We start from the raw sequence: 16,280 nt of genomic DNA on the forward strand, positions 1-16,280 counted from the left end.
CACCTTGTGTAGCGCCACCTTGGCCTCTTCTTCTATCCCCGGCTGGCCTTGAATATGGCGCCCCTTTTATTACTCATGCCGATGGCGGCTTCCTCCAATCCCCAGCTGCCCTCTCTGGCGGCTATTCCCTGCACATGGCCACCCTTGCTTGGCAGCCCTCTGTTTGGCCAGCCCGTTAAACTCTGATGGCGGCTCCTTCTCATGGTCTATGCAGCCCTAGGCGGTCCCTTGCAACCCTTGTTGCGGCTTCCCTTCTCCTCTATATGTAGCAACCCCTTATCATGTGGCTCCGCACACCTGGCGGCTGCCCCCTTGCTCACGGCTCCCTACCCTTGCAGTAGCGTGCTCCTCTTGGAAGATGAATCTATGCTAGTTTAGAGTCATCATAGCCATCAAGGATTGAACCTTAGACATAGTGAACAAATTTTGTACACGTCCATGATATAACAGTGCTCCATTTTATTGGGGATATGACGTGCCTTAAAGAGGGGCCATCTTTATATTGGCTCCTCTACCCTATGAATAGTCTTTTTCTTTTTTCTTAGGCGACTGAGTTTAAAGGTGCTCACCTGAAAGACTTAGAGATGAGTCGCCCCAGCTTTAGTAGGGTTAACGACCTTCTAGTAGAAAGCTGGTCGCACCCACACAGTGCTTGGCGTGCCTACGAAAACCTCGCTAAAAAGTGAAGCTACATATCAAATCCTCATTGGCCATGGATTCCGAGAGTCAAGCTCCGTCCTTGTTGTCCAAGAAAATAGCTTATCCCCCCCCTTTTTCAAAGTGCTAGCAACGCTTGCCTCCATCTTCGACTTTCATGCCTGCTCTCTAGGAATCACCAAATGTAGTAAATCCAATCCCCCCACTCCTTCCCCTCCCCCTGAGTGAGACTCTGATTTTATCAAAATTTCCAAATTTACAAGATTTTTGAACCATTTTCTAGTATATTTTACCTATTTTTCTTCCCTTTACAATCAACCAGGCTAATAACCACTGCCTCGTCCCCCAATACGGTATGGCCGAGGCTTTGAAGTTCGGCGCTTGGCGAATCAAATGCTGAGTATGAGAGAGACTCATGCTGAGTATGAGAGAGGTGCCTCTGCCTCAGCTATATCTAACACGGGCATGGGAGATGGGATCAAAGGCTCCCATCACTTTTGGGCCCCGACATTAGGCGCGCGCCGTAGATCTTGTCACAAAAGTAAACTCGGGTATTTTTGTAAATTCGGGTACTCGAGTTTACAAAAATACCCGAGTTTACTTTTGCCCGTCCCGATACTTTTGCACGTTGAAACTCCATGGAAACGTGTGCATTCCACAATGACATGCGCGGGCGTGGTGGATAGACCACATGGCCCGCAAACCCTAGGTCGTGGGTTCAATCCTTGGGGGCGGGGGGGAGGAGCGAAGTAAACTCGGGTACCCGAATTTACATTCTATCCGAGTTTACATTGTCCACGAAAGCCCTAGATCTACGGTGCTGAATCATCCCACCGTAGATCCCATCTCCTCCCATGCCCGTGTGAGATATAGGCCACGGTGCCTTTGGGCTCCATTCCAGGTGGCACTGGTGGCTACAAAGAACAAAAGCTCTCAAACTGAAGGACAGGGAGAGGCAAGAGGATCAGCCCACCTCCGTAGCTTTGCCCATCTCGATTCACATTCTCAAATACCTGTGGATCGCAAATACCGCGTGATTTCTCAGGTACTCTCTCTCAGCAGCAAGCACATCTCTCTCTCTCTCTCTCTCTCTCTCTCTCTCTCGCACGAGCACATCTAAGGCGGCCGGCCAGCCAAAGAGCATCTAACAGGGGCGTGAGGCCAACGGCTCGTTCCCATCCAATCAAAGCAGGGCTTTTCAGTAAACAGGCTCATCGAGGGCTGGCCGGAGCTGTTGTGCTCAAGATTGGCAGCCCACAGTGGAAGATTCTGCAGGAATCGTTTCATGGCTGGAGACTGGCCGCTCGGCTAGATGTGCTCTCTCACGCACATGGTTCGCTGGCCGGCTGAGTTTTGGTAATGCCCCTTCTGCACTGTGGATCGTGACGTGTTCCTTTGCTGGTTTCAAAGCTCCTTCTGGCATTTGATCATCGTTTACCTATTGTTCGATCCTAGATACACTCTCCCGCGCCTCCCCTCCCCCGGCGGGGCGTTTGCTTTTCTTCTGTCACAGGTGCTAATTCTATTGTTAAGTTCAAATTGCGTTTTCGGGAGGATCACCCTACTGACTTGCTCTGAGGATGTGCAATGCCGATTGATTTAAAGCTCTGATTGTGGGTTTCAGTCCTAAAACTGCTGAAGTTTACCTTGTTGTGGCGAAGCTACACCAAATCAGCTCGTTCAAATTAACGAAGACATTTTTAATCTCTCAGCCTAGTTCTCTTTCACTGCTTTAGCAATTCAGTCGAGAGGATTCCATTTGAGAAATCCATTTTTCCTTGTTGTTGAGGCAAATGGTGCCTAGCATACTGGCCTTTGTGGATGCTGACTGAAGTTTTTTACGATGCCGAGCCCCGTGCCTTTCAGGGGCATGCCTGCTGCACAGCATCAGCCCAGGTTCCATGCTTTAGATGATGAAAAGAGACCAACTCTTAGCTGCCCCGCAGCCCCTGCCACTTTTGATCACATGACTGTTGCAGCTCGCTTTTCTCTCCATAGCAGATCATCTGGTCAGGACATTCACAGAATTAAGGAGGCCATGGAGACATGTGCGCGATCACATTGTTTAGATGATTTGCCCTGCCATCGAGGAGGCATTGTGGAACAAACTACTCAGTCTCCTGAAAGACCGAGAGCCTCTGAAGGCAGGAGTCGATTACAGGAGAAGCTTTCAAAGAACATCACTAAACGCTACTGAATCGAAGGGAAATCCAACAATGAAGGAGATGGTGGCCAAGCATTATGTGTAGAGGTCACAGGAAAGGGAACTCAATGGAAGTATTTTGCAGCAAAGCAGGGATCTGGCATAAAATCGACCAGCACTTTTCAAGTAGTTGACACTAAGCCAAATCAGAACCCTTTTTCTGTAAGTTGTGCTCACTAAGACAAGGAGTGTACAAAGTTTGCAGAGTTTATGGAAGGCATTGTGTGTAAGGTTTCTAATGTGAATTTTGCCAACAAAGCAGGATTTAGTAGCGTTTGTGAGATCTTGTATAGCTCCGGAAGGATATCCGGAGAGCGTATCTTCCTCATATACACCCTACATGCATTGGCGGGCCTTAAAGGTAATGTCTTGAAAATTTGGACCTTGTTATTTTTGATAAGTTCTAGCGTGAAGTATTTAGGTGGATGACATGTGCTTAAGAATGCTTGATGTAAGCATAATAATGCAACTTACCTTTTTCCTTTTTTTAAAACAAACTGCCCATTCTGTTCTTTAAGGAATCATGTAGGTGATCACATGTGATGTGCATGCTGAATGTTGACATTTTCTGCTACAATGTATAATAAAGATGTCTTTGAAGAGATCCTTTCCCTCATCAGCTAAAGATAGTCAACTTCCCACCAAGTGCAGTACTTTTTTGGAGGTGCAATGAGTGTTTTTATCACCAGGTCATTGTTGCATGCTGTTGGTGTCTCTCAAGGGGCAGCTTCTACTGCGGTGGCAGCCAATTGGGTCATCAAGGTACTCACAAGATAGGAAAATAAAAAAGGTTCAAGTATGTGATCAGTCATATCGATAGTGTTCGCTTATTAGATATCTCCAGCTGAATTGTAACCTGGCGTGCTTGGACAGGATGGAGCCGGGAGGATTGGAAAGATGCTATTTGCTCGACATGGAAAGAAATTTGACTGTGACATGAAACAGGTCTAGATTGTTTGCAAATGCATTCATTTCCACTTGTAAAAACAAGGTGTTTACATGTGGCTTATTGGTCCTTTTCAGCTCCGTTTTATGGGTGATCTTCTATTGGAGTTTGGAGCTGCTATAGAACTTTCTACTGCAGCTGCTCCAAGCCTTTTTCTGCCTTTAGCATGTGCTGCCAATGTTGCCAAGGTCTGTGTTTACAATATATTTCTGCAATGCTCTCTGAGTGTTTCTATGGATAAGTAAGCTGAACTGAAATTAAGACGAGGTAGCAGCAAATGTTTAGTTTCATCTCTATACTTGGACTTTGAAAGTGAGGCAATTTAGGTTGTTGTTTTACTTCCAAATTTGTTATGTTGTTTGTTGAATCAGAATGTTGCAGCAGTAACCTCGACATCGACTCGTGCCCCGATCTACAAGGCTTTTGCATGTGGTGAGAACATTGGTGATGTGACAGCTAAAGGCGAGTGCATTAGCAACATTGCTGATTTGGTAATTGTCTGGACTTCTAGGTCTTCACTTGTTGGTAGCATCATAAAATTTAGGGTCTAATTGTTACGTCAGCATGCACAACCCTCAAGTGATTGTTTGGAGAAAACATTTTGTTGATCATCACATGCGAATTGCTTGTTCTAGGTCCTCAATATAGTCAGTCATATGTGTACTCTTAATGCTGAAATAGGTTTTAACTTCATCTGGTATTTTGTGCTGAGTTCTGTTGAAAGTTGGGAGGAGTCAAGGCCAACTTCATCTCGATTGAATTGGTGGCTCGACTCGGCATTACACTAGATGAAATGGGACCACTTGCTGACGTAGTTCTAGCGGCACCAGAACGGGATGTCGCCATTACACCTGTCATAGGCAATCTTCGGTTGCATTGTGAAGGGCATCTAGGGCACAAGGACTTTTACATCATGCCTTTGGAGGGGTGTGATGTCCTCTTGGGAATCCCTTGGTTCCATAAAAATAATGTGGTGGTCGACTACTAGGCGAGAAAAGTAACTTTGAAGAATGAAAAGGGTAAAGAAATAGTACTTGATGTAAAATTTAAAGGCGAGTCCGTCCCACTTGTGTTTGCTTTGGCCATTTCCAATTTAATGAAATCCAATTTGTTTGTTTACTCGATCTTCTTACATGAGATAGATGAGAAGAAAATTTCAAATTTGTTCGACCTCGAGAAGGAATGACAAGACTTTTTGAAAGCTTAGGCTGATTGTTTCTCCGAAGGCTTACCAGGAGAGTTACCTCCTCAACGTCATGAAGATCACACCATTGATTTGATTGTCGGCCACCTTATAGAGTTAGCGCCCAAACGAGGAAATTATGAGCCAAGTGAGAGAACTTTTACAGAAGGGTCTCATTGAACTGAGTACATCACCTTACTGTTCGCCAATGTTGTTGGTTTTAAAGAAAGATGGATCTTGGAGAATGTGCATTGACTACAAGGCTCCCAACAAAATCACCATCAAGAATAGGTTTCCAATACCCAGGATCCATGATATACAGGACAGGCTACAAGGTTCTACATGTTTCAATAGAATCGACCTGAAAAGTGGCTATCATGAGATTAGGATCGCTCTTGGAGTTGTATACAAGACTGCACTCAGGATATTCTTTGGATTGTATGAGTATTTGGTGATGCCTTTCGGTCTCACAAATGTTCCTACAACGTTCAATAGGATGATGGATAGGATTTTTTGAAAGTATCCATCATTTATGGGCACCTTTTTCAACGACATCATCCTATTCGCCAAGAATGAGGCAGAGCATCGACACCATCTGTTACAGGTTTTTCAGGCAGTGAGGCAACATTGATTGGTGGTTAATGGGAAGAAGTGCGAGTTTTTCTTACCCGAGATCCACTTCTTAGGACACATTGTCACTGCGGAGGGTGTCAAAATGGACCCGGCCAAGATCGAGTGTCACAAGATGGGCACCACGTGCCAATAGAAAAGAACAGATCGGAACAGACTTTTAGCACTTCAATAACAACTGAACTGAGAGAGAGAGAGAGAGAGAGAGAGAGAGAGAGAGAGAGAGAGAGAGAGAGAGAGAGAGAGAGAGAGAGAGAGAGAGAGAGAGAGAGAGATGACACGCGACACGGAGTGGCGGAATTCCACCCCAGAGAGTATTGGCCCTAAACCTTGGCGTCCCTTTCGGTATTTCTTTATATGGCATCAACAGAGTACAAGCAGGTAGTCCAGATTCTGCACCTTCTCTAAGAAGCATGCCAAAGAATGAGTCCTTAGCACATATTTAAAGGCCCTTGGCCTATGAAAAGAAGTTTACATGAAAAGCCTTTAAACTCAAAAGCTTCTGGTCCCAAAAGCAATGCCAAAAGCTGCCAACGTAATTTATGGAAATCCGTACAGCTTGCCACGTCATCAACCAGCGTAATTTTTGGAAATCTGCCATGTCATCAGCAGCTACACAATTTCTTGTGTGTGTGTGTGTTTGTGTGGGTACTGCTTTATTTCCTTTATGTCACTTGGGGCCCCATCGGACGGGGTCCGCATAAGTTGGTAGGACTTCTTTTGTTACTTGTTCTTCTTAGGGTTTAGGCCCCTCGGTCGGCATCTGCAAGTTGGCTCCATTCTTCGGGACTGACACGTCAGCAGTTTGTGACATCTCCCCTTCTTGAAAGAGAGTAATCGTCCGCGATTACAGCATATCTGCAAAACAATTGAAGTTAGCTCAAAAAAATTTCCGAGGGTCATTCCGAGGGACAATCAGTTTGCTCTTTTTGTTAAGGAGTTAGCTTCTCCTTTCGGCTCTTTTGATCAAGGAGTTAGCTTCTCCCTTTGGCTCTTTTGATCAAGGAGTTAGCTTCTCCTTTCGTCCAGATCGGAACTCTTGATATTCCGGCGTAGTAAAAATAGCCATCACACCCAGACCGTACTGATCTTCCATGGGTTTCTTGATGCACTAAAATTACATATCCAGGCAATCTCATCCAATTAGGAATATTCAATAGTTGACACATCACAATGCAACACAAATGCTTACATATGCATGTTACAAGACACAACAAACAGCGTCGCTGAGCACTCCCCTGAGACAAACGGTCTGCGGTATGAAGCTACTGAACGACTACCTCGCTACTCCCCCTGCAAATAACCTAAAAAGGTCTGGACCATCAGCTCAGAGGACTCTACAACCAAATGCTCCCCAGACCGCAGTCTGCGTCGCTTGGAGGTTCAAGCATACAACCAAACGTTCCCCAAGCATCGGCCTGCGTGGTTCGGAGGTTTTCTAGCATACAACAGAACGCTCCCACGCATCAGCCTGCGTCGTTCCGAGGTTCAAACAATACCAAAACAATATTTCTCAGTTCTCCACCCGGGAGTAAAATCACCAATATTTGAAACATCAGTATTAAAACCAGAGTCAAATAGTTCAAATCGACGCCAAGACAGGTTTAAAATAGATAGCATCCATTCAAACAAATTTCAAACAATACTTTCTCAAACAATGTTCGAAAGTATCTAACTAAAACAACTAGAGAGGTCATTCAGGGTTTTGTTCGGACAACCGAACTTTGAGGACAACGGGCTTGCCCTTCTGCATCACGGTGATGGTTCGGTTCCGGACATGGAGAGTTGCATCATTCTTGTCGTGCCAGGGTATGCCCAAGAGAACGTCGCAATTGCCCAACTTCATAATGTGGAAATCGGCTTTTCCATGATAATCTTGTATAGTCACTGGAAGTGCACCAATGAGCGGTACCACTTTCTGAGTTTGTTGCCCCGTGGCTAGCTCAGCTACAATTTCTCCACCCTCTGCATCATAATCAAAGTGCATTTGCTTCAAGAATTCTGGATGGATGAAGTTCTCCATAGCTCCGGGGAAATAAGGGCTTTCAAGCCGTTGACTTTTCCATAAGCTCTACATAATTCATTAAAACTCTCGAGGTGTATACCATAAATATCGGGTACTAGTCCAATAGCAGGTTTAGCCTTCTTGGCCGGTGGCCCCGGGGATCTGTCTGACGTGGGAGCAGAAGGTTGCACTGAGGATGTCGAGGCTCGCTCAGGACATGTATTGAACGTATGCTCTGTTTGGAAACATTCGAAGCATCGACCTTCTTGTAACAAGGCGTCTCGTTGACATTGTGTCAGACGAGGCCGGTGAGGTTGGTTTTCATGAGATTCCCAAGAATTTGTTCGTTGTTGCCGGGAGTTCTGGTTAGTGGTCGGAGGTTCTTCTGTGGTAAACTCCAACTTTCCTTTCATGAGCTTGTAGCGGACCGCGGGATGGTCCATAAGCTCTTGCATGGTAGAGACTTGCTTGGAGAGACAATATTCCTGCAATGGTGATGGTAGTCCAATGGTGTAGCGCTCGCACGGGTCCTTTAAGGGAACGAACTTAAAGATGCACACCAGAAGGTACACATCGAGAAACTTTTGGTTATAGTCGTCCATGGTTTCGGTGGCAAGCATTTTCATGTTGCCCCACTCTGCCAAAATTCGGACTTCAAACATTGAAGTCATGTAACTACGTGCAAAAACTGTCTTGAAAGCTTGCCAGGTTTTTGGAGCATGCGGTTGTGTCGCGATTGAACTCCACCATTGCATAGCATTATCTTTAAGAAATCCTGCTCCTCGAAAAATCTTGGATTCTTCTCTATAGTTCCCCAAAGCATAGGTGTTGTCGAATTGCTGTAGGAATTGCAATGCTTTCTTGCGATCTTTTACCCCGGAAAAAGTGAAAAATTTGACTGTCGTGCCACCATCTTTGAAACCTTTGGGTTGGTTAGGCGCATATCCTGGGTATGGATAATAAGGGTATCCATATGGGCTCCAACCATTGTAGCCTGGTGGCAGTGGTGGTGGAGATGGGGGCAATGGCGGTAGCAAAGGCTGTTGCACTGGATCAAGGTCAGATGGCTGCACCATATTTCTGAAAACTCCCCCGATCGGAACAGACGGCGGAGAAGGTTGCCTGTTGTTCTGGTGCCGGAGGAGGGGGTACCACCTGGGGCATCAGAGGGGGTAACATGTAGCTCAAAAATTGTTGAAAACTTTGTAGCATCGGAAGATTCTGGTGAGGATGCCGCGAAAGAATGTCGCGAAGCTCCTTGAGCAACAACTGCAAATATTCTGTTGAATCCATGAATTCCAAGTCTTGCATGACCAATTGGCGTCTCAAGCCCCTGCCAACCCTCCAAGGTCTCCCCTCCTGCATGTTTGGGTGCCTTTTTCCACGCACTAGCATCCCCTTCCTCTCATGCAAGCGCTATCGGATCCTCCCATGCAGCGCTATCTGATCGCCTTGTAACCCATTCAACACCTGCCACCTGACGGCTTTTCTTTGGCCCAACCTAGTCTGCACATGGTCCTCTTGCATGCACCATCACTTGGTAACCTTCCCTCGGCTCTGCTCGTTCCACTTTTGGTAGCCCTTGTGGCTTTTTTGCATGCAGCTTGTCACGCATTTTATTTTTATTTATTTTATTAAAAAAAGTCCATTTTAGCCTCCTTTCACACCCCGCTTCAAACTTCGGATAGCCCGCATGAAATGCTTGCACGATCGATGCCATGTCGAGCTCCGCATGCCTTTGCCCAAACTTCAAGCCTTTGTATGGCAAGGTTCAACATTTCGTCCCTATCAAAACTCACTCCCCGCACTCGTTCAATCGATGAGATTGCTGCCGAAAAAAGTCACGAACGCTACTAACTTTGAGCCATAACTCTCATACTCCAAGCAATTGAGGTCGACTTTCACCCGGGCACAGCTTCCTCCCAAGAGCTTTGAATGAGAAGCCGGAAAAAACCCAGCCATAGAGCTCAACACAGGCTACTAAAGCATTGGCAAGCATCGAACTTTAGCATTCTGACCAATAGATTTCCAAAACCATGCCTCGACCTGTAAAAAAACCGCATTTGACAGACATATCCCTGTGGCGTCTAGCCCAATCTACATCATGCACATGACCAAGCATTCCCCTTCGATTCTGCATAGTTCCACACACCGGCTACCGCCACTTTCCTGAGTCAACAATATCTAGATGCAGCAATGGTACCAAAATTGTAATATTGAAAGTACCACATTGCTACTATGAAGTTTCACATTTCATGTTATGTAGTATCTGAAACTGGTGCACAACATATTGATTGTATGTACTAAGGGTTAGTTCTTATAGTATTAGCATGCTCAAATAACAAAACCTTATAGGATAGACAACATGATTTATAGTATAAATCTCGATCAAAGAGAAAGGGAAAGGGTGCACCCAAGGGTGTTCCTCCATTAGTGCAATGGATGTAAACATGTCCCTTAGAAATGAGGAGAACCAACAAATGTTTACCCAAAGTAGAGAAGAATTTTCTCTCTTAGTGTGTCAAAACAACTCACATGCAGATGGAGCTTGTGGATCTAGACAGGCATCTCCTTCAATGTATGCATTCCCACATGGATCTACGAGTGTCGTTTAGCACTTGGCAAACGCTATATTCTAATACCATCCACTCAAATTGTTAAAGGCTATTTTAATAGAGAGAACGTGAGACAATATATCAGGGAGCCCAAGGAGTGGGCTAGTAAATTATACAGTCATGTTACTATATAGTCAGTCCAAGTGAGCATAATTACAAAACTCCCACTGAAAGGGCTAGCATCAACAAAAAAAAAATTAAAGCTGGCTGAGAATAAACTACATATCAGTATTTGTAGGGATCTAATAAATCGGGGTTGAACAGCTCTTCGAAATGAGATTTGATGTGGATCTTGCAAAGGAGCTCTTGCGGGCGTCAGGGAGCCCGCAAAGAGAGCTCATCAATGAATGGCTCGTTAGAGCCTGTACTTGCTACTGTTGCTGGCTGCGACACAGCTGGCTGTGTGTCATATGTGGCCTTTACGCCACCTGGACCAAAAAAACATTTGCTGGTCTTTGTCGCCAAATAGTCCTCGATGATACACAATGGTTTTACCATGCCTTGCGGATTGAGCCTCGCTCGAGCTGCCTCCTTGTCTGACCAACAAGGGTTGACAAGAGACACCGCAATGTTGATGCCGATCAGCTTCTTGGTCTCCAAGCTGAAAACCGGACCACCTATACAAAACAATGCTCTTAAGAAAGTAATCGTGAATTTTGTTCCCATTCTAACATAGAAACATAACACTATTCTCCTTACCAGAATCACCTGGCACGCTTCCTCCGCTCGTGGCTACGGTCCGAGCCTCTAAGGTGCCGGAGGAGATATGGACGGTTGAAGTAGACCACGTCAAACACCACTCTCCACTGGAGTCCACTTGCTGACACGTAGAGTACCCGAACAACACGTACGCTTTTCCCCAAGCGGAAGCAAGCGGTGATGTGTCAAGGGGTGCAGTCTCTCTCTCCACCCGTGTAGAAAGCCGAAAGAGTATAAAATCGTGGGCATCACACAAAATCTCGGCTGTACACGCCACGGGCTGCCAATAAAAACAAGAATCGTTAATGAAATACATACGTCTGTACACACACACACACACACACACACACACACACACACACAAATATACAGGGCTTTGCAACAAGCAAGAACATCAACTGATATGTCTCCGAGGACCGGCTCAACCCCCAAATACTTGACCAACAACAGCCAACATCAGAAAACCCTCATCTAAGGTAGATTGCCTTCACATAAAAAATGACAATGATGATGGACATTAGCTATCCCTCCCACAATCCCAGCAGAGTGAGCAATATGCTTCAAGGTATCCAATGTAGAAATACTCAAAAAGTAACTAACTTGCTAGCGAGTAGTTAGGCTAAATTATTAAACTAAAGTTGCCTATAGCTATGCTAAACATAACCAGTGCCCACGTTCACAAACACTAACACAACCTCAAATAGATCTTATGTGGACTTCAAATACAGCTACAAAAAACCTTAACAACCCTCTTCTCTTGTACAAGGGGGGAGCGTAAGTACAAATAATCATGTCACTGAAAGGGATAAGGATGTTTTGTACATAATAATCGGACCTAGGAACAATCAGACACTTATCGCAGTGATCAATGCTAACTAGCATCAAGATCCAAAGCAGAAAGACACACAAACTTTGCGCCATGCAAGGCAACCTAGCTTCACTTCTCACCTTGTTCAAAATATACACAGAGGTGGAAAGAAAGGTTAGAGAACAAGATACAAGAGGAGGCGAAGTTTACCTCGGCCGGTACATGGATGTAGGCAGCAAAGTGTTTCCCAGCGTAGACAACGCCCTCAAAAGGGTGGAAGGCTGAAAGAATGTAGGGGGCGTCGGGCGCTTGGACAAGGCAACCCGGCACAGGTTCGTCATTTGGCCGAATTTCAGCAGCGCAGAATCGTCCATAGTGTCCAACGTTGAGAGACGCCATTGCAAAAACCTGAACCTTCGAAGTTGAAAGAGAGCGAGCTCGAGAGCGAGAGCGAGAGAGGCGGTAAAGAGAGAGAGAGAGAGAGAGAGAGAGAGAGAGAGAGAGAGAGAGAGAGAGATGCTTTATTACGCTCCTTTTGTAAAAAATATTACCCTCTAAATATTCTCCAGCGCGAGTTGTCCACTTGGCAAAGTCCCATTGGACAAATTTTATTATGAAGAGCAAGAAATTCAAGTCTATTATAAATGCCGTTTCGAAGTAAAGCCAGTGATGCAAATTACAAGAAAAGCTAGATCCCACATAAAAAGCATAGCAAATGGCTTGCAAATTTAGGAAAAAGAAGCAATGTCCGTCAAGCATGCATAGAAAAAGCATGGAAGGAGCCAAAAGCAATGAGCTTGGAAGATTGTCCTTGGAGCTTGCAATTATAACTATGTTCAAAACTTCATTGGCAAGGTCCTAGATGTGCAATGGGATTTTGGGAATGAATCATAGGAGATTGTACCTAGTTGTCCCCCTGAAAAGCCAACAGAATCTTCATTAGTGTCATTGGCTCCAACACAGCAACTCAGATTGAAGATAATTTGTTTAACCTCAAAGGAGAGCAATGATAGAGACAAGCCCACATAATGCTTTAGTTTGTCTACCCTTCAAGTAGTTTGCTCATCTTCCACTAGTTGCAACATCTCAAATTACTAATGCTTCAAGTGTTCTAAACACCCCATCTTTCTTCGCACACCTTTGCTCGCCATTTTTGGTAAATTGACTACATCTATCATTATTTAACAAATTCTCTAAAAAAACACCGATCCACCCAATCATACGGCTTCTCAAAATCAAGAAGGAATACAAAGCAGTGGCCTCCCAAAAAGTGAAATGTTATCAAGGATACTACGCTCCATGACAAAACCATTTTGTGTTAAATAAATCTGTCATATCGGCATGGTACCGCTCCGGGCACTAGACATAAGAAGGGGGGACGACTATTGCATGCCATGTTCTTTTGGGAATCCTCTCGAAAATTTCATCACTTGCAATGTGTTGATTGTAGAGGATATCCCCATAATGGTTGTGGCAAGGAAGATATGGGTTGTTTTGTTTAGATGCAAAGGGAAGACCTCTCTCTGTATACTTGCACCTCAATGGAATGTGGCCTTGTGCAAGACCTTCACGAAGGTGAAAGAATTCACAATGATATTGCTCGTCAAGGCTTGTTTGAGAAAGATGTCATGCGTTGTGGTCCTTTGGTCCATATGTATGCCCCAAGTGGGTGTCCTATTAAAGCACAAAAGGTCTTGAAAGGAATACTCTCTGGAATGTCATCATTTGTAATAAGTTGATTGCAGGATCTACCCAATATGGTTGTGACAAGGAAGCCGAGAGCTCTTTTCACCAAAGGAGAAGGGAAGGCCTCTTTCTAGATGCAATCGCTTATCCTTTCACCTTAAAGGCATGTGGCCTTATGCAAGATGTTCAAGTTGGATGAGATTTTACAATGAGGTTGCTAGTCACTAGCTGTTGCAGAAAGATCTACTTGGTGGTGCTTTGCTCAATATGTATGCCGAGTGTGGTTCCGTCATGAAAAACTCTCACAAATGTTGTCACTTGGAGTGTGTTGATGGGAGGATATGCATCACATGGATGTGGCACAAGGAAGCTATTGAAGCTAGGGACGAGTTCTTGACAAATCCGACTCAGCCAACTATTTTTCGCCAAAAGCCGACATTGTACCTTGTAAAGATTTGATTAAAGCTTGATATTGGAAATGGACTTTGTACTTATTGAGAACCAGGATAACATAGAACCAACCCTTTTTGTGATAATTATCCTTTTAAAGCTTATTACCCAAGGATCTGATAACTATTGAGCGTACAAAGTGGAGAGTACGCCTGCACTGTCACAATCACTACTCTTTGTACGGGTGAGCTTAGCTACTAATGAAACTTCTTGTGTTCCTTCTTCATACTCTTGGCAATTTTTACATACTCAATGTGATTTGTTTGAGAGTGTGTGTGTGCGACGCAATGAGCGGTTTTAGCTTTAAGTCGCTTCGTGTGTTTATTTGCTCGTTTTGTGTTGTTAATGGTGTTTTAAGGGAAACTAAGCATGGACAGAGGTAGGTAGGTCTTAGTAGGATCCAAATGACCTCTCATTCATCATTTTTGGTGAAGATAAGAGGCGGCAACAATTGTGGTTGCTCACCTACCTGACTGCGACTTTTGCAGGTTTTATGTTGGGAACCTATTTCCTATAGCATGGCTAGCCCAAATCTCAAGTTTCATGTCATTTGGAGTTCATTTGACACCGTTACGATCACTAGAGTGAGAGATAGATTGCGTAGAAAACTTAGGCATTTTCTAATTAGTTGCTCTCTTGCTTGAGAGTGACACCTCTCTCCTCAGTTTAGTGCATTGGCACTTAGAGCATTGCATTTGACATTTCCATGCACTAGTCGGGTCGTCTTTGTCCTTGGATTGACATATTTATGTTGGTTTGAGTTCTCGCTAGGCTACATCATTTGATTGCGGCGATCTACCAACATTGGCACCGTTGCCGGGGATGTAGGACTTACACCAGCGGAGGAGGACAAAGTGAGGTTCTTCTTTACCCCGTGCCCAAGTGTTACAGTTCATTACATTTACTTTTAGGTAGGAGAGTCAGTGAGGCTTGCTGATTTCTCTGGTAGTCCAAGGAGCCGTGCGTTCTCTTTTGGTTGCCATATAGCTTAGGATGACCTTAGTTGTTGGTTTTAGTGCATTGTGCATTGAGTCTGTGCTTTGAGTTGTGTTGTAGTTGTGTTTGGTAGTTGGTTGTGGCAAGGAGCGAGCAAAATCAAAGATTTCATGATCTTTCACCCCGCTACCACTTCGCTCCACTTTACTTTGCTTTATTTGTTTTTATCTTATTGTTTTAGGTTAGAGATAGGAGTAGTCTTTAGTTTAGAATCTGGTTTTGGTGTTGTCACATTGCTCAAAGGATTTCCTTTGAATGCTTGATTCATCTTTGCGGTTTTTTGCATTGCAGTTTTTCAAAAACTCAGAGTTGACCTAGAGCGTAAAAGGAGCTGTAAGTGATCATTTGAGGTGCTAAATTTTCAAATTCTAGCTCATACACTTGCAGTAGCACTAAATAGGTTGACAAGTATTGTTATGGTTGGCAAAAATTGACCATATGGCTGTGTTTTGAATGGTAAAGCTAAAAAAGAGGCCAAGAAGACAAGTTTGTGCTCTATTGAGTGAATCGGAGTGGGGAAATCAAAAATTTTTGGTTGTACACTTGCACAGAACTTGGTTTACCATGCTTGCAAGGTTTTTGTTGTCATATGACTTGAAAATTGTAGGTTAGGTGAGTGTGGGCGTCTTTGACTAGGTCTGTCAGAACAAAAGGCGGTTCTATTATGATTTTGAGGGATTGATCATGCCAATCACAAAACAGGGGCTTAAGTTGCGGATCCCCACATCAAGCCAGCTTTAAGGGGGTAAAAAAGGTGACTGTGTCGATGTTAATTGATCTAAAATTAGTTTAGAAGAGTATGATAAATCACATTCTTGTAAATGCTTGAAAAGTAATGTGGGGTTTTCTCCTTGAGATGGCTCTCGTAACCGCATTACGTCTGCCAAGTTACACAACATTTGGTTGGTAGAGTAATGTAGGTAAGGAAAGTTGGCAACATGGATTTCATATTGCTTTGATAAGACTATCATTATGTCAATTTAATCCTATTGAGCAGTCTTCTTGAAAAGAACATGTCAAAATGCTTTGAAAACACACTATTAATTAGTGCTATAATATGCTATAGAATGAGCATATGTTTATATTGTGATCCAAGAAACAATAGCTCAGCTCATCTTTTGTGATCATATGGGTTGCATAGTCAAGAAAGATTATTTTATAGGAATGTGGAAGTTGGCCTTGAGGTTTTCTTTCAAGACTTTTGATACTAGGTGTAGTGGATTGTAGATAATTTGCAATTGCCAATGACGCCGATATTGATTCTTACAACTTGATGAAAGAGTTTCTTTGCTTAGTGATTTAAAGCATGCTATCTTTTAGGGCTAGTGTCTAGATAAATTGCTCTCATGTTTAGGTGGGATTTACAAGGACAATAATCCACCAGTTATTGTATATAGATATA

At 44.0% G+C, this 16,280-nt stretch overlaps 1 protein-coding gene and 1 pseudogene across 2 annotated transcripts; both read left to right on the forward strand.

Moving 5' to 3' along the window:
- The first annotated feature begins 201 nt into the window (after window positions 1-201).
- On the forward strand, window positions 202-2,393 carry LOC147419164 (uncharacterized). The gene is made up of 5 exons (XM_086505247.1): window positions 202-372; window positions 1,559-1,702; window positions 1,911-2,013; window positions 2,113-2,170; window positions 2,282-2,393. Exons 1-5 carry the CDS (start codon window positions 202-204, stop codon window positions 2,391-2,393), a joined length of 588 nt encoding a protein of 195 aa, XP_086361373.1.
- Window positions 1,591-4,669, forward strand: LOC147419165 (protein root UVB sensitive 6-like; annotated as a pseudogene). The gene is made up of 6 exons (XR_015187082.1): window positions 1,591-3,022; window positions 3,123-3,221; window positions 3,512-3,622; window positions 3,734-3,805; window positions 3,884-3,994; window positions 4,178-4,669. The product of XR_015187082.1 is annotated as a protein root UVB sensitive 6-like (transcript).
- Window positions 4,670-16,280: the final 11,611 nt, after the last annotated feature.

Source organism: Adiantum capillus-veneris, chromosome 29, assembly GCF_014529385.1.
Source record: "Adiantum capillus-veneris isolate H3 chromosome 29, ASM1452938v2, whole genome shotgun sequence".
In the NCBI taxonomy this organism is placed as follows: Eukaryota; Viridiplantae; Streptophyta; class Polypodiopsida; order Polypodiales; family Pteridaceae; genus Adiantum; species Adiantum capillus-veneris.

Coding starts and splice junctions, on each gene's coding strand:
- LOC147419164 (XM_086505247.1), top strand. CDS start 202: ATGGTCTATGCAGCCCTAGGCGGTCCCTTGCAACCCTTGTTGCGGCTT. Junction 1,703..1,910: donor AATACCGCGTGATTTCTCAG/GTACTCTCTCTC, acceptor CAAGATTGGCAG/CCCACAGTGGAAGATTCTGC. Junction 2,171..2,281: donor TTGCTTTTCTTCTGTCACAG/GTGCTAATTCTA, acceptor TGTGGGTTTCAG/TCCTAAAACTGCTGAAGTTT.